Here is a 21,787-nt window from a genome sequence, read left to right as displayed (position 1 = left end):
TTTAAGAACATATTGAGAATACACTTTCACATTCGCTTAAAAATACCCTGATACAGCACAGCAGTCGTCGCTCACAGGGGCTCTTAATTGTAAGCGGATTTGTATTCACTCCTAACGAAGCACCCAGGGAGATGCACAGATTCTGCTGGGCTGCAACCCACACGCAGCTTGCAATCAGTCTGCAGAACTGGCTGTGCTCCAACAACAAAAAAAAAACACACACACACACACACACACACACACACACACAAAAAAAGCAGGTCCTGGCTGAATTTAGACTGAGTTCCACAGTAAACCTGGTACTGGAGGGAGACGCGCGATTGGTCGGATCTCGCTCGGGCCCCGCCCCGTTCTGCGTCGCCGCGTGCCACGGAGGTTAATTACTACACAGATGGCTGACAGGAGGGGGCCGAGCTGGCCGCGGGCCTAAAAGATAACGGCGCCAGCGTCCAAGAAGTCATTTCCCTCCCATTCTTCCGTCTAAGACCTCCTCCACGTCCCCCTTCCCCGCTCTCTCCCGCTTTCATTAACGGCATTTATGCGTTTCCTTTCAGTCGCCGGTCGCCATTAGGCCCGCCATTATCGCTGAAAGCCAGCGCGCAGGTTCGGGAAGCAGGTGCTCCGACGCGCCGGGCGGCACTCGTGTTTTAAACGCCGCGTTCGCAGCAGCTGGAGAGTCACTCAGGAAGTGCCGCTACACGACTGGCGTGGGGGTTCGAGAGCTGCGCGGGGGGCGCGTGTCCCATCTCACCCGTCGCCCCGAACCGCTAACCTTTCGTTTGCTACGGCCGCTTTCCCGCGGGGCGCGGCCGCCCTCGACGACGGCGACGACGGGGAGTCGTACGTCCGCGCGTGCGCCGCCGAACAACCGCGGGAAAAAATACGGAACGAAACAAGACGTCAAACGCTCCAACGGAATTCCAGGCGCCTGCTTTTCCGGAAGTGATTTCACAACCGCGACAGCGTCGGATTGAATCGCTCTATAAAATGTGCAAAACACGTCCAGATGTTTGACGGAGGAAGACCGTTTATTCACTCGTTTCACAGTGAGTTTTATTCACTCCTGCACAAGCTAACCCTGCCATTCGAGAACTGACTGCCCTCGTCATTTCACCCAGACCTACAGTACGTGCTTCTTTGAATTTTTAAGACAGCTCCTGAAATCACTCTGTTTGAGCTCGTTAAGATCAAAGTTTGGATCAAAGTCGAGTCCAGTTCCCGCCGTATTTCTCAACAGTGTCATCACTTCTGACTCTTTGCGGGCTGCGTTTGAGAATGACTGATAACTTAATCAAGGAAGTAAGTGGGAGATTGGCGGCAGAGCAGCCCGGCTCCACCGGAAAGCCTTCTACGCGGCCCATAAATTATAGATGAGAAAACGCAGCATATTTTATTTACAATCCGATGATGAATGAGCGGATAAATAACTCCGTCTGATGTTCCGGAGCAAGCAGAAGGAGCGATGTGGTGGTGCTCTGCAGTTGCTGTGTCCGGGCTCTTGGTTGGATCCCTAGCTCTAAGCTAAACTGTGTGCTAGGGTAGCCCTCTCTCTCTCTCTCGCCCTGTCCCCTGGTTTAATAGCCCAGCTCCACCACGGCCTGAACGCTGGTTACTTAACCCAGCCGAGGCACCCAGGACCGCCCCTTCCCTCCCACTCTGTGTATGACGGACAGCGGTTTGGAGCGACAGCAAAATGCTAATTAACATTCTGTCACCCTCCCCAAGCAAAGGAAACCGGTAGACAAGCCTGGACCTGCCAGAACTGCCAAGCGCTTGTAAAAAATAATGGCCTGATTCATGGCGTCCGAACAATACACCCTGACAGCAACAGGCAATATGGTGTTTGGATAAGGATTCCCCGTAAACGGACACATTGCAGCCATTCGCTGCTCCTGACGGAGCCGGTGACCGAACCCCAGCGTGTTGGGAAAAGAATGCGCGTCCTCGCCTGCACAGGCGCCTCTCTCTGGCAGCCTGTCGGAGCGGGATGCTTCGGTGCTGACCTGGATCACTTCCACCGCCTCCCTTTCGCCGAACAAGTCATTAAGCATCATCCGAGGTCCTTCAGCGTCCTGGCTAAATGTGCAGAAAAAGGCACGCGCGACGGTAAGGTTTTGGGGGGCTGTAAACCAGCCCAGCAGCAATGAAAGGCTGTACTGTGACATGCCCTCCTGTTCAGGATCCGCTTCCTGAGTAAGTGAAGCTATTTTATTTCCATGGACGTTGGCAAGTGTCCAGCTGGCTGGAGAGCACCGGGTGACGTGCGTTACGCTACATGCTTCCTAATTACTGTGGATCGCTAGATTAATTTGATTAATGTGGTCTGGCTAACTAACGGGCATATATATATATATATATATATATTGTTCAAGAGCCCCCCAAAAAACAATGGATTCAAGTATGTAAAAGAATCCGGCAATATCTATGAGCCTACAGTATACCAGCGTTATTATTTGGGTCTAAATGTTAAAAGAAATGCTCGATTTTGGCGAAATATAACAATTTAGCAATTGTCAGCAAATTCTAATCATATTGATGCCAGGCTGTAGCACAGAGAGGAACAGAAGAGTCTTCCTCATGATTAAATGTCTTAATGTCTTTAAATGCACCACAAAGGCAGGTGTATCCGCTGCACTGCTGTTCCATAGTCAGCTCTCGCAGTGATTGGCTGTGGAAAGGATTCCCTGATGCCCTCCGCCACACCCCCCGCTCTAACTAGCCTCCTCGCGGGCAACGGCGGGAAATCTCAACACACCGCTTTTCGCTCGGACCTCCCCTAATTGGTAAATTGCGTCTCCCTCGTGCTCGGTTGGCCGTTGCCTGGCAACCATAGCCCAGGCGACGGCCCGGCCTCGCTCGGCGTCTGCGCCGAGGCGGGCTCGAGCCAGAGAGTTCGGGGGGGGGGGGGGGGGGGCTCCTTGGGAACGAGGACAAATCCAGGCCGAATCTGGGCCGCCCGCGCGGGTGAACTGGCTCCGTGATTACACGGGTGCGCTCAATCTCACGCTCGATCGTAACCTCCACGCGTACGAACAGGATCTGTCAAAGCCCTCGGCGGCGTCGGTCTCCTACGGGCGTGCTCAGACCGCGCCGCTCGGCGAGCGCCTAGCAGCCGCCCTCGAGCCCGTGACGCAGATGACAGAGCCTTGAGGGAGGGGCCTGGAGTTCCCGTGCGGGGCCTAGGGGACGCTGCACACCTCCCTGATTAGAGCTGCGTGCGTCGGGTCTGCGGGGAGGGTCAAGGTGGGGGTGCTGGGTAAAGATAACTCCCGGCTCACGCTGTCCCGATCTAAATGAGTTTGATTCTCAGGTGGGTCCGCTTATGTCAGCAGAGGCACCCAGACCGAAAATAGCCAGGATCGGACCATTTCCACGCTACGAAATGTGGCAGGCTGCTTTTCATGGGTTCGGTTCTCGAGTGGCTCAGTTGATAAAGGTGCCCGCAAGTACAGGCCGGTGTTCACAGTGGTGTGTTCTGGCATCGGCCTCAGCTACAACATCAACTAACTTTGACCTTGAGTCTGCAGCAACCCAACCGACCTTGTCCCACCACAGTTAGGAAGGATGGGTCATTCAGGGTTCCTTGGTAACTAAGACCGAATGACACTACGGTCACCCAATGACCATTAGCAGTCTTCAGTAAGAGCTACACTGCACCTCTGCTCATCTCTACCTCTCCTGTACATAGTGTAGCACACTGTGGATTGTAAAGTGTGAAGCAGTCACTGGATCACAGGCTAATGCATTGAAGAAGTGTACAGGCTTCAACCACGGTACTCCTGATGTGTGGATACAGCTGGCTTAACTCGAGAGAGAAAGAAAAGCAGATTTCAAATTCAGAAAAAGGGGAACATATAGCTCTTAAATGAGGTGATTCACTAATAAGCAAGGCCCATTGAATCATTTGAGCAAATTCTGGTGACCACATAACTGAAAAATCTGAAAAACTGGCGTGTGGAGATGGTGTGCTTCTCAGCAGTTTATTATTGTATGAAAAACTGGCTTTTTTTTCCGACAGTTGAGTCAATAAAATGCAAAAACAAAATTCAAGGTGGGTGGTTGTGATTCCTCTGTGGCCTAGCTGGCTTTGTAGAGTGATCGGCGCTGTAGATATTAATTGCCATGTTGTTTACAGGCAACCTTTTTATATCTAATAACTAATCTGCAGACACATGCACCGTTTCCCACAAGGATTCTGAGACTGAGGACAACTGCAACTGTGACTGCTCCTGAAATACTCCAGCAGGGTCTCAGGCAGGGATTGTTTGCACCACGAGCTCCCGTTCCAGACCCTTCAGAACCACCGTGTAAACTGGTATTCAGCTAAACCAATCTCTCGATTTATGTGGGTTCCCTGGTTTTACGCTGAAACGTATTTTAGCACAATGCAGTTTTCACTTGTTGGCGCTTGCTTTGTTTTTGAACTGTTCATTTTCGGTGAATGGTTTAGCTTCAATCATCAGGTGACCACGCTTTCAGCGTTCAGGATGATAATTCCAGCTTTAGATGCACCAGTTAATAAATGCAAAATGCAATCTCTACCCCATAACCTCTATCATAGCACATTGTTAAAAACAAGAATGAATTGTCCGAATTTTCATATGGAATATTAATTATTTGTTAAATAAATACAGGTTTGCAAATTCTGCTGCACAAGGACTGATGGGTAAATAAAATAAGTTACATTCTTCGAAAATAAAAACTAAGCGCCTTTTCGTCATGTTATTTCACCTAAGTGAAATTTAATTGATAATGCAGTCTTCGCAATCCCTAAGGAAAAAAAAACCGTCATTCTCAGAGTGACCATCAATTCTCTGCTTGAGAACACGCAAACACAACCAGTCGTTCCTTCGGCTGTAGGTGCGACGGGCACTTTGCGTCTCCATGTCAACTTGAGAACGCCCTCGAAATGGCGTCCTCAAGCGAGACAGCTCACTGCGCTCTGTCTCTGTCCTTACTGCCCACATTTCAACTCCAGGACACGCTGAGGCAGAGCGAGTCTCAGGACATGCTAGAGGCCCAGCGCAGATCTGCCCGGTGACATCACACGCTGAACTCATTAGGATTTTATAGTAAACGCCATGGGGGGAGAAAAGTTTATTTTCGAAACCAAGGAAGTGGACACAGGTTACCGCGGCAAGGCGCACGGAAGGTTTCTCAACGCCACGCCAGCTGTGTGTTTCCATCTCCCTTAGCGCCCGCGCTCACCGCGGCGGCCGCCCGGAGAGACAGCGAGGCCGACGGGTTTATAACCGGCGGAAACGAGGCTGTCACGGTTACGGCACGCGGCCACAGGCGGACGCGTTCCCGCCGACGCCAACGCCGACGCCGTTTCTGGGAACGAGAACGGAAACCGCGCCCGGAAATAACAGGTCTGCGGGCCCGCTAATAAAGTCACTGGGACCTAATGGTGTTTCTTCCAATCGTTTGGAGATTTAGAACATTTCAAAGCTGAATCACGGGAAGCAGGGGGGGACCTGCTCCCACATTCCTGTAGCAGATGCCGCTGGGCATACTGTAGGGTTGCCAGACGCCCGGTTTTGGACCAGAATGTCCGCTTTGCTAATTATTTGTGCAGGTCTGGTTTGTGCTCCTGACCGGACAATACAAATGTCCGGTCTAAATAATTGATTCAAATTTGACTGCTAGTTTGTAATGAACTCCAAATTCCATCTTCATTTTGGACAGTTACATTTTTCCTCCTGAAACTAGCCTCCCCCCGGTGCATAGTTCCGACAGCCACCTCCCCCCCCACCTCAGCTCAGCTCAGCGATCCAATCAAGCTTTAAGCTGCACTGTCGCCTGTGCGCATGCTGTCAGGTTTCAGCAAATTCAAAATCTGGCAGGCCTAGCTGGGCAGCCGTTTGCCCCGTGCATGTTGGGGTGAGTCTACATGCACGCAAAGGACGACTCGCCCCCTCAGTCACCTCCCCGCCAGCCAGAGCGATCGCCACAGTTCTCTCTCTCTCAACCTTGCTCCCTATGAACACACAAAAGATATATATGCTAACCTGCTAAGATATTTGGGGAGGGTTACCGTTCTAGAAGGCACCATCCACGGTCCCACAATAATGACAAAGAAGCAGGGGAGAGAGAGACAGTGAGCATGACTGAGTGAAAGAAAAGGAGAGAGAGAGAGCGAGAGAGAGAAAGCAAGAGAGAGAGAAAGAGAGACAGAGAGAGAGAGAAAGAGAGAGACTGGGGGAATTGGCCTGGCTGGGACCCTTGTTCTCTACCCCGCGTATCCGAAACGCTGCCATCGACACCGCAGTGCTCGGCCCTTATCTCCAGACTCCAGCAGCTGCTAATGAGATCTTTCATGTTCAGACCCACCGCCTGAAATATTCACCGTCCTCCTTGCGGAACATTTGCACATCAAAAGCAGACAGTGACTCACGCGGGCCGCGCGGCTTCGCCGGGGCGAATGCCAGCGCTGTGGAGGAAGCGTGACGGAGGGGGCCGGCGCGGAGCCGGGGGGGCGGGGGCGTCTGCGTGAAGCGGGGCCGGAAAAAAACTGGGGCAGAGCACCCTCCGCTGCCCCGGCCGCCCCTCCGGTTCGGTTCCCCGGCGTCGACGGTGCGCCGCCGCGCCGCGCCGCGCCGCGCTAGCTCGCTCGCTCGCCGGTGTCAGGATCGCGCCTGTTGCCAAGGCAACGACATACCGCAATATTCCCTGCAGCTTCGATTTGCTGCGGCTCAGAGCAAGCTGACGGGGGGTGGGGGGGGGGGGGGGGGGGGGTTAGAAATCAGGCAGCCCACTGGAATGCTAATCAGTCTCCTGATGGTTCGCGCGTCGTTACGGGGGAAAGGAAGCAGAAGGCCCGCGCGTTCCCTGAGAGGTAGCCAGGTCGTGCACGCGAGGGGGGGGGACACCTGCGTCGCTCCGCCGCGGCCCGTGACGCAGACGCCACTTCCTCTCTTCCGGCTCCGTTCCGGAGCTCCAGCCGGCAACACCGCCGCCGCCGCCATTACGGAACGCTGAATTATTCACTAGCGCTAAATTCGTTTAATCGCTCCCTTCAAATCTGGGATTCTTCAGCGCGGTTTCAGGCCGGTTTGCGCGTGCGTCACGGAGCGGGCCTCGCGCGGTCTTTTAGACGCCTGGAGAAAGAGAAGACGGGCTACGGCGCGCGGAGCCTTCCTGCGCTGCCGCGATGACAGATCGCTCTGGCTGATCAATTCCAAGAGCGTGTAGCCCCCCCGTTGACCTCTGACTGTTGTGTACAATGGAGGTCAGCCATGCCGGATGAATCAATCAACGCCGGTGAACATGTTGCTCAATAAATTGCACGCAAACACCGCCCCTCGCATTTAGAGCGTGTCCATTCGCTTAAAAGTGTTGGCCCCGGGCTCTGTTTGACGAGCGGGATTGGTTCTGGTAGCGGTGCCGGGCGGAACCTGTTTCTCCGTGCTGCAGGGCTCCGGCTGCCCAAGCCAGGACTGCCAATCGCCTCTCGGCCAACGTCAAATGAATCATGTGAACCTATCCACGCTATGATAGATTTCTCACGTTTTCCCTGTTAAAATCACTTTAGAGTCCAAGGACTAGAGACTAGGCTATTAGATCCCCAAACCCGTGCTTTAACAGACAATGATATTCATCAATCTGTTTCATGAAGCGTTACACATTATGAAAACTATTCCCAGTCATTCGCGCTCCCCTCTTTGCTAATTTTATTTGACTGTGCACTAGAGATGTCCCAGTTTTTTTACGCTCTCTGTAGCTTGCTTGTTGCATTTAGATCACCGGTCACACAGTGGACTGAATCCACTCCAGGAATCGCAGCTGATACGACCAGCCTGTGATCCCATGTTGGATGAGCAGTTCAAATACATCGGCTATTACCACCCCGTACAATGTATAACAGCTGGAATTTCACACAGCACCTTGTGTGCTGGTTTTCCCTTGAAAGTGTTGCAGATGTATCTGTGGTTTGCACACTACAGTAACGTGTATTGCAAAGGTCTGTGTCTACACTGAGGCAAAGAAAAATAATAACGGTATATTTTGCTGACTATGACCAGAAGTCACCAGGACTGGGGAAAAAAAAGCTGGTTTTGTCTCACCATGAATAGAGTGGGTTTCGGTCTTTAAGGCTTTAAGGACTTCCCCATGCATGAGTTCCTCCAAAAACACCCACAGGCTACATGCTGACATCAACATGAGATAAGCTTCTGCTTGATATCACATTTGCAGAAATACAAAAATGTCAGTTCACACAGGTAGACACCATCACACACTCAGCCCTGGACTATCTCTTCTGTCTCTTTGGCCTTGAGTGTCTTTAAGAGTGCACAATATCCTGAGCATTACTCAGTCAATAAAGACGGAAATGTCTGTGTTTCTGCTTGTCAGTCACAAGCTATCATGATGGCTGCCATTGGAGCTAAGGCAAGACTGGAGTGAGTCTGTAAACTACAATAAGGAACAAAGCTGAAAGCATTAAAAAATCTGACATGTTTGGGCCTTTTCTGCATACTGTCTTTAAGTAATAGTGCGCTCTCTTTTAAATGTCAGACATATTGAAAATGGGCACCCAGTCAACAGCTTTCCAAAGGGTGAATTATGAATGCTTAGTGTGGAAACGAAGCATGTAAGCTTTACTTTCTCAAAGGAAAACTTTGCGTGTCGATCGCAGAGTGGTTGACTGCACTGTGGGTCGATGACGAAGCAGGGAGGCTGAGGGAGGAACAGGAAGAGACGGCCTCTTCCTCACACAGCTCAGACACGCTCCCCTGTCTATCCCATGGTAAGGGTATGGGAGGGGGAGCGGGGGGGTGAGAACTCCTTGTTTGTCCTGTTGGTGCTCGGCTGCTGCGGGGAGGGCGTCGCCACAGAGAGGGTTACCCCGCACCACCCCTCCCGCCCCCACCCACCCCCCCCCCCCGGCTGCGACCGGCAAACGAGCGCCGGGGGAGCGGGCGCGCAGCTGTGCCGGGCCCCCCGGGACAGGCCGGTGCTGCGGAGCGGCTTGTTTTTTCCTGCCTGCGCCCGCTGCCCCGCCCGGGCTCACCCCCGCGGCCGCGCGGACCTTATCAGCCCCTGTCACGGCAGCTCCCCCCGCGGCGCTCCAAAACAACACGTATTCCCCCGCTGGGGCGGGCGCCGTCCTCGCTGGTGGCGCTAGCTAGCAGGCGCGCGGGGGACAGAGGACCCTGCTGTTCCTCTGCTTCACTGTCCTAGGCTGCAAAAGACCTGCTGTTTCACTGGAAACTAATGTTCCCCCACACACACACACACACACACACACACACACGCACAGACACACACACACATACACGCACACAAACCACAACTGCACGGAGATACAGCACAAATCAGCCAGCTTAGTTACACTGATATGTCATTTCATCGCTATCAAAAATAGAATTGACAGGGGTTAGCAACTTAGAAGTCTGCAGTGTTTTGCTGATGAGTAATTGTAGTTAGCTTGCTTACCTATTTGCTTGCTTGTTTGCTTGGTAGGCTAGCCAATAGTGATCTGCTGACTGACAACAGCCATTTTTATTCATTTATAACTCTTAGCAATGGACTTGGACGATGAATAGTTGAAGTTGGTAGAAATTTGATCGAGCTGGGTGCTTAACACACCAACAGCTGTGTCTGGTATTGCCAGAGCACAAGCTGGTCAGACACAGACTATTATAAAATGTGGTTGTATATGATGGCTAATCATTCAGAATGTTTAGGCTGGTATTGTTTGTAATACTCAGCTTTAAAGAGGAATGATCTGTTATCATACTTCATGATTAATGTGCATTATCAGTGTTAAATCACAGGTTCAGTGCTTTGAACGCGCAAGAGCCTAAGCTTCTCGGCTACCACACCGCTGCCTTGTTGATCTCGATGTCCCTGGCCCCCCTCCAACAAATCTCACCCAATCCCAGCCAAGGTGGCTTAAACATGCAGCTCCACAGTCAGTCACTGCTGGTATTCTGTTCTAAATTGTGCAAAAAAATAGACGCACTGCAACATGTAAAACACTCACAGCCTCCTTCACTCACCTGAGCCCTTTATTTAAATATAGGCATCCCCTCCTCAAAACACAGATCAATGTGTGCTGTTCTCACGAGCAGGGAACTTGCCAACGAGTAAAGCTGGTGGTGTGCAAAGGTCGAGGTGCTAAGTCGCAAATCACTAGGACCGAATAAACTTTCAGAGCGGGGACACAAAGCGTTATGACCTTCACCTCACTGCAATAATTTTGGATTCCGCTTTACCTCTGCGAGGCAGTTTATCAACCATTTATGATTCCACATCATACCCCTTGCCCTGAAGAACTACAGGAGATGTGCATAGATGCAATAAGCACAATATCAATGAAGTAGGCGTGACATAGCTCAGGAGGTAAGAGCGGTTGTCTGGCAGTCGGAGGGTTGCCGGTTCGATCCCCTGCCCTGGGCGTGTCGAAGTGTCCCTGAGCAAGAAACCTAACCCCTAATTGCTCCCAATGAGTTGATTGGTACCTTGCATGGCAGCCTTTCACCATTGGCGTGTGAGTGTGTGTGTGAATGGGTGAATGAGAGGCATCAATTGTAAAGCGCTTTGGATAAAAGCACTATATAAATGCAGTCCATTTACCAAAATAAAAAATGAATGAATAAATATATAAGTTTAGCTTTTTTCATTCTTACTGTCTCCTGACATGGTTATTCATCTGAAAGGGCACCTATGCCACTTTCACAAGACCTACTAATTATATCACCGGTCTTTTTGAAAAAGAAAATTAATACTCGTGTCAAAAAATGTGCCATATGTCCACAGCTTGGAACAATGAATAGATGATTGCAAATGAAAACGTCATCTTTATAATTCCACTGGCTGACATTAAACAAAGAAAAAGCAATTCTAAGCCATTACTATAGCTGTGTGTTCTTGGTCACATTCTCCTCACCAGTAGAATAACCGGCAAGTTGAAAAAAGTTGTGCGTTTCAGCGTTTCAGTGTTTGACATGACCTTGCCTTACAAAGACGGCTTAAGTCAAAGGCTTAAAACGTTGACTCCCTTCCCTAGCAAGAGGCCACAAACAAACTGCAGACCAGCAGTTCGATACCATCAGAGACTCCTGAAAGCCCACCTAGAGGGACCTGCCTTTATCATGGAGTCCCACTGACCTCTGGAGTTCAGAGCTGATTTTAATAGGTTCAGAAGAGCCTATCCTGTGCATGGCAAAGACGGTTAAAATCCTCCTGCCCTTCAAGTTGAGAGATGATACGCATGGTCCATATGTTCGCGAGACAGGGAAGAATTCTAATTAATCTGAAATACCTACTTGCCCTTTAAAATGCCTTCAGCTAAAAGAGTAAGAGAAGCTGACACATATTTAACTGCACACAAGGAATTAATGCAGTATACAAGTGTATAGAAGTTTAAAGAGACAATTCACTTTTTCCAAAGTTTTTGTGGTATTATTTCAGTTTTAGTGTATGTTTAAGATAGGCCCAAACATTTTTGTGTGTGTATGTGTGATGGAGGACATTTTAGATGTTTGGTGAAGTTTCTGATAGCTTTACAATAGCTGGTATAGGGTACGTGAGGTCATGTGGTATAAAGTATAGAAAATAGACTTCAAGAAAAGTCCCAGGCAGCTTGTACAGCAATACTGTGCCTCTGGAGGTAGTATGTGTGTATATTACCCAATTACCCTTGAAAAAATTACATTTAGTCTCATTTTTTTTTGTTGGATGTATTTCCTATGGGGCAAGAAATTAATCAAATTTTATTTATGTAGCAGATTTTATGAAGAGCCTTTCACAGTATGCTTCACACTATACCTGGTCTGCAACCTGAAACTGCTGCATTCAAGGAAAGAAGTAGCAACATAAATAAAAACTGATATTTATAGTAGTGAATAAATGCGATGAAATTGATCTGTCCATACAGTATATACAGCCTCAGGAAATATATCATCACAGCACATGCTGCTATTTGTAAAATTATATGTTGATATAAAGTGCATTATATTGGAAAATATATCATCTTTGCTATTGTGCTATTAGTAAATCACCAGTTTAGAGCTACTTGAATCAGAATGTAACCAACTTGGGCATCCTGAGGCTGACAAAACAACAGAGTAACAGTTCCAGATGCTAAGGCTTCTATGCAAAACCTATTGGTTTTCTGTTCTCCTGGTAACTCCCCACCACTTAAACTGAAGTGATTGCACTGTCATGATGCGATACACAGAATACACTAATCCCATGTGACTAAGAGCTGCTGATGACTGAATCTCAGCATGAAGCACTTCACCTTTACCCTGGAGTCCGTCAAACCTGTCGCCCATTCATAAGGAACATACAGGGTTCTCAATGGACTATTCTACGGTTTTTCAGTATGCCTTCATACGGAACGAGAATGACTCCCGTCGCTATCTGTTTTCAACTGGCTGTCGGACCAGCTAGCAGGACCTTGGTGCGTTTAAAAATAAAAACTGGAATAAGCATAACCGAAGCACTTCGGTAATTGCCTAGCTGCAGTAGCGCACACCAAGAAATCTTGGACGGATGAAGCAACCCGCCCACCCCGCAAAAACACCGCCCGCCTTCGCCCGCCGTAGCGCGCTAGTTAAAAGCGGCGTGACTAGCTGCCACGGCACATTAGAGGGAGCCGAGGGTTGCTGGCGAGCTCGAAGGAGCGTGTAAACATTGGTGGCAGCGCTTGTTAACACGCGTCTCTACCTGAGACGAGCCTGTCAGCCGGAGTCAGAGCCGAAGCCACTTACCGAGGCCCGCGTTAGCGATGGGAGCCGCAGACCCGTCTTTCTAGAACGCGCTTCCCATTTCGGCACTGCCTGCATGAGAGCCTTTAATCCTTCCTCATTAAAAAAAAACTGACTGCCACTCTTAAAGTGACTTCGGCGCAAAAAATGTTTTATTGTTGCTCTCCAAAAATGGATATTTTAAATATTTTCCTTGAAGCTAACAAACTCAGAGGAAATGATCATTATACAATTTTACCATTTTTGCTGAACAAATGGGGGATAAGTTGTCATCTTCTAAAGGCCGGGCTGAGCTGTTTCTCTACGTCTGAATCAGCCAAATTCAGCAATTTGCAACACCTGAAGTACACATTTTGCTTCTAAATTTCTGGGACTTAACTGCAATTCAAAGGGGAAAAAGCCTTCAATTCCCATGCTTCTTGTAACAGATTGCAGCATTTGATCTATCTTTACCGCACTTTGTGGCTGTTAATAACCTAGGCCTGGCACATCCGCACATTGCCCCCTGTTGGGCGACGTGGGCAGAAGGCATTCGAGTGTCACTTTCCGAATGCCCCTGCCAAAACCCCCCTCCTGTCTGGCAAGAGGCAATATCCAACTGGAGGAGAGCGTTTCACTTCCTGCTTTTCTTAAACAGGATGGGTGAGAGCTGAACTATCTCATACAAACACCAAGCTTCTGAACTCCTGAAAGAAGGGGGTTTGTGGTATACTCACTGCCAAGACCTGTTTAAAGTCTCTAAATACAGCCATAAAACCATCTTATCTACAGCAAGCTGTTTGCTTAATAGAGGTTATTTTTTTTAAAAACAGAAGGCAGAGCAAAATATATCAAGAGTTTGCTGGTGTGGAAAAAAATTCATTGTGAAACAATTTGATCTCACAAAAACAAACTAAATTTGCTCGCTCGGTTGATTTACTTCCCAGCTCGTGCATCCCTGTGATACAATACCAGTACAGTTCTTGCTCATTTTTTAATTAGAAAAGATAATCTGATCTTAAAAATAGTCAACAAATGAACTGTCTCGTGTGATCTAAACTTCTTCATTAATATCACTTTGACAGCTGTGATATAACAAAGGAGCAAAAGCTTCATACATACATCATATACATCAATATTGTACCATTTATGGTAGTACCATATTTTTCTATAGCTTACTAGACCACAGCTTATGATTACATCATATGAACCATTACATAATTATGCTCAGAATTATTAAATTATACCTTATCTTAAAGTTTGGTAAAACAATACACCACACATTTTGGTGCATCAGGTGACCCAACACCCAGCTATTGGCCCATCCATGGCTACGGTAGATGACCTGCAGGTGTAAATCATGTGAGCGCTGTACCTCTAGGCTGTACTCCTCCACGGTTCTCTTCAACGGATCCACGATCTGCCAGCAAATTAGGATGCACAGATCAATCAGCAGCATGCCACCCACAATTATCAGCAGCTTCTGGTCTTTGATAATCTGGACAGAGGGGAGAGAGAGAAGGGAGGATGAGCCCAGGGAACGCGGACGCGGAGACGTAACCCACCACTGCCGTCTCTCACATTTTGAACTTTGGCAGATGAAAGCGAGACCCACTGATCTTTTTTTTTAATAGCATTTGACCTGACCGGAGAAAATCAAAGCAAAGGTCAGACAACACAGGAATGAACCGGTTTTAGAAAATCAGATCGGATAAAGCGACGGCTTCTTTCAGGTGAGGCGCTCGGTCCGGCGTGGGACGCGACGGGTTTTGATCCTCTGTTTCTGAACGCACAAACAGAAGCGGACCACACCTTTTGTGCCCAGAACATTGTAACTACAAAGAGATGGAAGGGTAACATTTTCTCTGAGGTCTCCAAATACTGTCAGCAAAAGATGTTTTAAAATCACCCTAGGGTCATGATTTTCTGGACCACAGCTATATCAGTGAAACAACATGATAATTGTGATTAACTTGCATATTTTTAGGCTTCTGAGTGGCTCATTTGGTTAAAGCACTGCTGTGGTGCAAGGATGAGCCCAACGGTCTTGGATCGAATCTGGACCATGCCAGTGCTGACTGTAGCTGGTAGCTCCATAGGGTGAAGCGTACTTGGCAATTGTGTCGCCCAGGGTATTTGAGGTTTCAGTCAGTTAGAGGTCTGTGTTTCATTGCTATCAAGCGGCCACCTGTGGACTGTATGTTAAAGCCGCATATGAAAGGTCTTCCTCCGACTCCACTCTGTGAGAGCTTAGCTGTAATCTGCGTGTGAAAAGAATCAGGCCGGTAGCACCACGTTTCGGAGAACTGCGTATGCCTATGCGCTCACCAAAAAAGCGAGGTTCGCACATGAATATTTAAACGCCAAATTTATTTAAAACAAAGGAAATAAACAAGTGTACATTTTTAGAAGTTAAAATGAAAGCTACAGTGCATTATCCATCTTGACATAGTTAGTTTGGTTGAAAAATCACTCATCTTTAGATGTTGACAGAGCTCAACAAATAAAGCAGCTGCAGCCTTGAGACGTTATCATGAGAAATGTCACTCAATAAAGTAAATGTTACGTACGGCAACTTTTTTTTTACACCGTGGAAACTGGTTCAAGTCTGGTGCCGTGGCTCGTGTCCTTGCTCTGGCGAGAACTGCGCTGTCGCTCGGCCGCGAGTGTGCGTGGAATTAAAACTCAAGGCGGCGGCGCGATCAGGTGCTCTGAAGGGCACCCAATCAAACACGAGCGAGGGCGGGGCCTCATCGCTGATTTCTCAATGAAGCCCTGTCTGAATCATTGCTCCCTTATCTGGATTCATGAGCAAAGCACAAGGAACAGCAGGGCCTACCATGCAGAAATATTGAGGGCGGTTCAAAGAGAATTTATGTTGAATTTATGATATTTAATGGTGGGAAATAATGCCTTTGTGACTTTTTTCCTTCTACTATTTGTTATTAAGAAGGCTGATTATGACAGATAAATATGCTATTAGTTGCGCTGAAAGAGCCACGCACTGTGAAAACTATTATCTATTTCATAAATGAAATGTTTTCCAGAGAGCATGGAGGATGTACAGTTGGTGTTATTAAATTGATCCCAGTAGACTAATTTGATTGGCGGGTAGATTTCAGTAGACTCATAAATTTCACTCTAATGGCATCACTTCCAACATAATGATCAAATAGTAAAAAAAAAAAAAACCCCGCTGTTGCCAGTAATGCAAGGCTTATCTGAATAATTGCATTTTTTAAAATTTTGTATGCCTAGCAGCAATAACGGTGAATTATTGTGCTAATTCGTTGATATAATCCCTTGTGTCTTGTGTGTTACATGCTATTGTGAAGAAAAGCTTGCTTTTAAGGGACAGCTGAGTGAAAATCTGTTTGCATCCCGGGTTCCTCCTCTCTCCTTACGAGTGTACGTGCGCTCGACTGAGAGCTAGCAATGCATCCACAGACTCACGCTCAGTTTACCCAAGAAACCGCAGAGCGCTCGAGTAAATCTGACAGCCAGGCGGGCGAGGTGCGGTCTCCTGACTGACAGGGTCTCTGTTTACCCTACTCCGAGCCGTGCTCTTTAAGGAGTGAAGAAGCGTGCTGTAGGTGTTGTGAAGCGGAACCTTTAGCGAGCGGGCATTGATTTGCAGCCCGCTGTCGCGGGGAGCAGCGCGATGGCGGGGCGTGCTTTATGAACGGGTGCACGAGAGCGCCGGAGGTAGTAACCCACGGGAAGGCAGCCATTAGCTCGCCGGACGGCCGCGCCCAGGTCCCTCAGTCAGTTACGGCATGGAAATCAGCGCGCTGAAATCCTGAGGACCGGAGAATTGCTCTTTGATTTAAGATGCAAGGCAGCCCAGCCCAGACAAGCCTCAGCGCTGGAACTGGGCACCTGTTCATGCACTTGTTCGGCAGCACTTCAATAAAAAGGAGTCAACGGTAACCTGATGCTTTGAAAGACACACGCTGAGACAGCCACACCTTCAGCAGTGTCCATGCTTTCATTTCATGCTTATACCTCTACATACATAATGTAGAGGTATAAGCACTCGCCTACCACCGCAGAGACCCGGGTTCAATCCCCGGCAGCGGTACTTCCGGCTTGGCCAGACGTTCCTACGAACACAATTGGCAGTGTTCCCTGGTGGGAAGCTGGTGAGAGTCCTGATTGTTACATTAGCGACTCCTACTGGTTGGTCGGGGCGCCTGTTCAGCGGGGAGGGGATCTGGGGGAGATAGCGTGAACCTCCGCATGCGTTACGCTCTCCCAGTGAGACTCCTCGCTGTCAGGTGAAAAGAAGCAGCTGGCGACTCCACATGTATCGGAGGAGGCATGTGGTAGTCTACACCCTCCCCAGGCCAACAGAGGATAGCGCATCGCCCAGGACCCTGACACACACGGGGATTTGGTATAACGACTAAAACGACTGAAAGAAAAGTAGACATTGTGGCTGGATCTTTGTTATGTGACTTAACATAATAATAATAATAATAATGCATGAAATAAACATGCATTTGCCTCAATAATTTTGTTTCTTTGATCAGAAAGTCACTAGTACTATTGCTACTCATGCTATGCTATATTCCTCCTGACAATACGACAGATAGTAATAGTTAAATTTATAATACTTACCAGACTCAATATCTCATTTTAATTTTTTATAATCCTGGTCAGAAACATTACGCAGAGACCCAACCCAGGTCTCGTTCCCTGTTCCGATCAGGGTCGGACACACAGGCCGAGCCGATCGAGGCACGATGCTCCCCCAGGCTTCCGTCCTGGGCACGAGATGGGAGCATGTGGAAAATGGCAGTGACCTCACTGCCACATTAGCAACACGCAGCTTTCGCTGACAGCTCCCACACTTCCTATTATAGCTGTCATCCCACACAATTTCCGCGATGTCTAAAAATACTCGGCGCGAGAAGCCAGAGGAGCAGCGCCGCTAAAGGCTGGCAGTATTTTACATAATCACTCAGAAGGCATGTCTCTCTTTTAGCATGTGTTTCAGTGAACAGCAGAAAGAAAGAAAAAAAAAAACAGCAAACAGTTTAGAGCGGGTCATTTGACATAGCATAAAAATGTGTATATGCATTTGGTCAAGTGTAAAAAAAAAAAAAAAAATGCTTTCAAGATTTTGAGTCAAAACAATTAAATCTACTTCATTTCCATGAACAGTGCATCAATATTTTCAGCTGTATAAATACAATACCATACATAATTGAAATGTGCGCCTTAAAACTACAGTCATGGATTGCCCAGTTTCAAGTATCAAATCTGTGACACTGAGCTTTTGTCCTTCGAGGAACCTCCATCTCCTTGCACTGTACCCAACAGAGCGAAATAAATGGATGTAATGATTTTGTGAGGAGATCGATGGAGAGATGTCAGGACGGTGCGGTAACTCTGTCTGTGCGCTCTGACTGAAGCTGACACCAACACCGCTCAACGGGTGGCCCTCCTCGCTGGGCTCTCCTTCACACACCCCTCTCCTGTACCGCCCCACCATACAAGAGGACATCGTGTGCACATCTAGTTTCAAATGAACATCTCAAGGTCATTTTTACAAAAAAAAGCACAGGCTTTTCCAAGAAGAATAACGATTCTGTAATAAAACGCACACATGGCCTTCGAAAAATGACATTTGAGCATCCTGCAATCATTCTGTCCCAGTGTAAGTGTCTCTGAGCCAAGACATTACAAATGCAAGGGATCGTTTCATTTTGCTTACCTTTTTCTTCATCTTGACATTCTTGAAAATGGCGTGCACCCTCCATGTCTTAGCAAACATTGCGCCAAATGCAGTGGTGTATCCGACAATGAGAATCCAAGTGCGAACCTGAACAAGAGAAAGTTTGAATATCCATCTCAAAGTACCATGTACAACATACAGTAGAAGGTTCGCACAACTTAAATTCTATTAAAGTCAAGCTGCAATGCATTTTTGTGATTAGCTTTGATACAACATTTCCTGTTTCATTCTCATACAATATGTGATGAGAACCACTACAGTAAATGAGTTCAGTAAAGTTCAGAAAAATATTTGCTTCCAAGGCAAATTTTTTAAAATTTAAAGCAAGTGCTCTGGGGAGACAGGGATATGAATCATATGATTGGCTTAAATTGTTATGAATGGTTATGGTCATGGTTATTACATTCGTAAAATATTAATAAAATAAAAGAACTGCAAGCCTTATATTCTTGTTCAATAAACTTCTGGGAGAATCAAAGAAACATTAGTGCAAACAAAAAGTTAATTGTCTTGTTTTTCGATGAGAACATTGTGATGAGCTATCATTCAGCTGGCACACTCATCAATAGAGAGGCACGGCCATTCTATGTTTTAAGATAATTCTCGTACCGTACAGGAACAGGTACAACATTTCATCAAAGCCTGGATGTAAACCAGCAACTTTACAGACGCAAGCCAAACCAGCTTGCCAATGCACCACAATACTGCGCGCCAAAATCTTTAATACGAAATTCCCAGCAGTGTCAAAATTTGCACCCACCTCCCTTAGCCATGACTAGGACAAATATCAGTAGTGTCAAACCCAGTGACAACTGTGCTCAAACAGCTTAATAAATTACTGTAGCATACAAAGGCTTCCTTTGACTTCCATGATAGTGTCTACCCATTAATGCAGATAAATATGACTGGAACTTAAAGCCTGTGATCTTCAAGGACAAAAACACTAGCAATTAACCTTGGAAGACCACAATGCTTTGGGATAATCACAGAACATAAAATAACGTCCTGGGATTTGTTTTCTGTCAGTCTGGGGGAGGGGGGCGCATTCCGAACAATCAAAATTAATTTTGCTTTCTCCTGGGCGTAGTGTGCGTAGACGACCCGCTAATGGTCCCCAATAACAATCGCGCCATTGATTGGTCGTCCACGGCGCGCGCTGTAACGATGTGACGTGACAGCTGATGGGAGCGGGGGGGGGCGGGCCTGGCTGTGTGGCCGCATCCTGATTTACACAGGCAGGGAAGCCGCTCGGCGCCGGGCGCATCCGTCAGGCCCCCAGGAGAGCAGGGGGCACAGAGAGGTCAACCGTTCACCGGTCACTGATTTATTTATTTATTTTTTTTTTTTTCATCGAGCAGCATGCACTCAGTGAGCTGCTCAATGCTGATATGCGCTATCGATGAGCAGTTAGCGGCTTCCTACTGTCCACACAGACGGGGGCCTGGGTGAGTGCACTCTCAAAGCTCTATCTATGGATCAGATTTGCACTGGTTTGCCCTGTTCCTGCGCATAAATGTGGTATGTAGTACACAGCACCAGAGATTCAATTTATTCATGCACAAAACGCGTGTAGTTTTAAGCATCACTGTCAAGGATATTAGCCTATATCTGTAACTAAACACAGGGAACAGTGATATAATGAAGGCAGACTAAATCGGACGTGAGCCATCCAACATCAAAGAAGATAAAACTCATATCCCAGAAGAAGGACTCCTTTGTGATGGTGCAATGATGACAATGGCTGCTGGAAGACTTCAGTCTATTCGTCTCCGTGAGATTTAATGGATAGACACTGGGCTGTGCCTGCCTGCAGTTGGTTTGGTAAATCATGCAAGGTATTATTGAAGCAGCCATTAATGTGACAAACATCTCGACGTCAATAATCAATGCTCCTCAATTTGGAGAAGTCTCAGTTTTTCACATTTAAGAGGTTTATGAGATAATGTACACCACATGCATTAGAAAGTAATGGGAGAATGAGGCTTCTGGAATCTCAAAATGGGTAGACCCAGTCACGAGTAATCAATGACACACTGATCTAAATAAAATACAGTGTTCCACTTTGAAGAATAAAGCCTTTTGATTGGTTGAAGCAAGTCAGGGATCTACAGTAGATGGTAAGCCAGGCAGCATGTGAGTTCTTATGAACGGGGCAACACTTACCAAATTACCAAACCTTGGCAGTGCACCAAAATCCAGATTCACATTTTCATTACAAACAAGTCGACTTAACTTCTATAACAAAAGTGTGTACGTGCTAGCGCGCATACTCACAGTGCAAAGGGTTTCAAACTCTTTGTCCGACACGAAGGACCCGTCAAGGCCGAACAGGAAGATGGAGGCATAGGACAGCATTCCACCGAGGATAATCAGGTTGTTCATATATGGACTGGACATCTTTATTAACCTGGGCAGATGGAGACGGACGGGGGAGGGGGAGGAGTCAGTCTGACTGATATTGATCTGGAGCTACCCAGGATGCAACGAGCCGCGTTTGCCTTTATGATTAATAAATGGGACGCCTGGCTGACCCATTTACACCAGTCTGTTGGGATCCTCTAAATATCCCCTTCTAAGAAGCCAGCAGCGTAATGACTCCTATATTCCATCTGCAAGCTTGGAGATAAGGGTTTTTTTTTCATTGAGATGAGGTCAGGCTAAAAGGGGTTTTTGGTGCACAGGGAGGAAATCTACTATACCCAGGCTATGGGCTTCGTCGCTCGATCAATGGCGTGTTCCACTTCGCTCGTGTCACTGAACGTCGACGCGTTTAGTTGGCTAAACACGTCGGGATAAGAAGCTTACCGAGCGGGGAATGTGAAGAGCTTCAGAAAACGAACCGTTTCTTCTCTGAAATCAAAATTTGCTAAATGGCCGAATGTTCCAGGGCCAAATATCTATTGCCATATGAAACCGAACTCTGAAATCCATGCGACCCTCGATCCATGAGAAGGCATTGGCTGTCATCCCTGTCTTCGATCTACAGACACAGCAGTCAGCCAGGTAGAGGAAACACTCAGAAAGAGAACATTTAAACTCACATGACCTAATATGGCATACGGCACTGAAACAGGGACCAAAAGTAGATGCGGTCAGTGTGTCTCTTGACCAGAAAGGGCTCGGCTGTACCCCCGGGGGGGAACCCGAGAGTGACGTCACCTGTGGTTGCGGTTCTTGATGTTGAAGAAGAGGAAGGCGCCGGCCATGAACATGCCCAGGATGGTAATGGTGGACAGGATGCTGTAAAGGGGCACGTTGATGTGACGCCGCTGCAAGCGCACAAACGTCCGGTCCTTGGGGGGCTCCACTCCTACAGCACAGAGGAACCGATTGGTCAACTGCCTGCCCG

General features: G+C 47.8%; 1 protein-coding gene across 1 annotated transcript in view; it reads right to left on the bottom strand.

Annotated features, from left to right (window-relative positions):
• gabbr2 (gamma-aminobutyric acid (GABA) B receptor, 2) overlaps positions 1-21,787 on the bottom strand; it is a 211,634-nt gene that overhangs the window by 32,377 nt on the left and 157,470 nt on the right. The window contains exons 10-13 of the mRNA XM_035430498.1: positions 21,598-21,748; positions 20,713-20,845; positions 18,418-18,525; positions 14,074-14,196 (exon numbers count right to left, since the gene is read on the bottom strand). Coding sequence (XP_035286389.1) covers positions 14,074-14,196; positions 18,418-18,525; positions 20,713-20,845; positions 21,598-21,748 — 515 coding nt within the window. The remainder of the gene's footprint in view (positions 1-14,073; positions 14,197-18,417; positions 18,526-20,712; positions 20,846-21,597; positions 21,749-21,787) is intronic.

This window comes from Anguilla anguilla, chromosome 8 (assembly GCF_013347855.1).
Source record: "Anguilla anguilla isolate fAngAng1 chromosome 8, fAngAng1.pri, whole genome shotgun sequence".
Lineage (NCBI taxonomy): Eukaryota > Metazoa > Chordata > Actinopteri > Anguilliformes > Anguillidae > Anguilla > Anguilla anguilla.
Note: the sequence above shows the minus strand (reverse complement) of the source record. Positions and strands in the feature narration are given on the sequence as shown.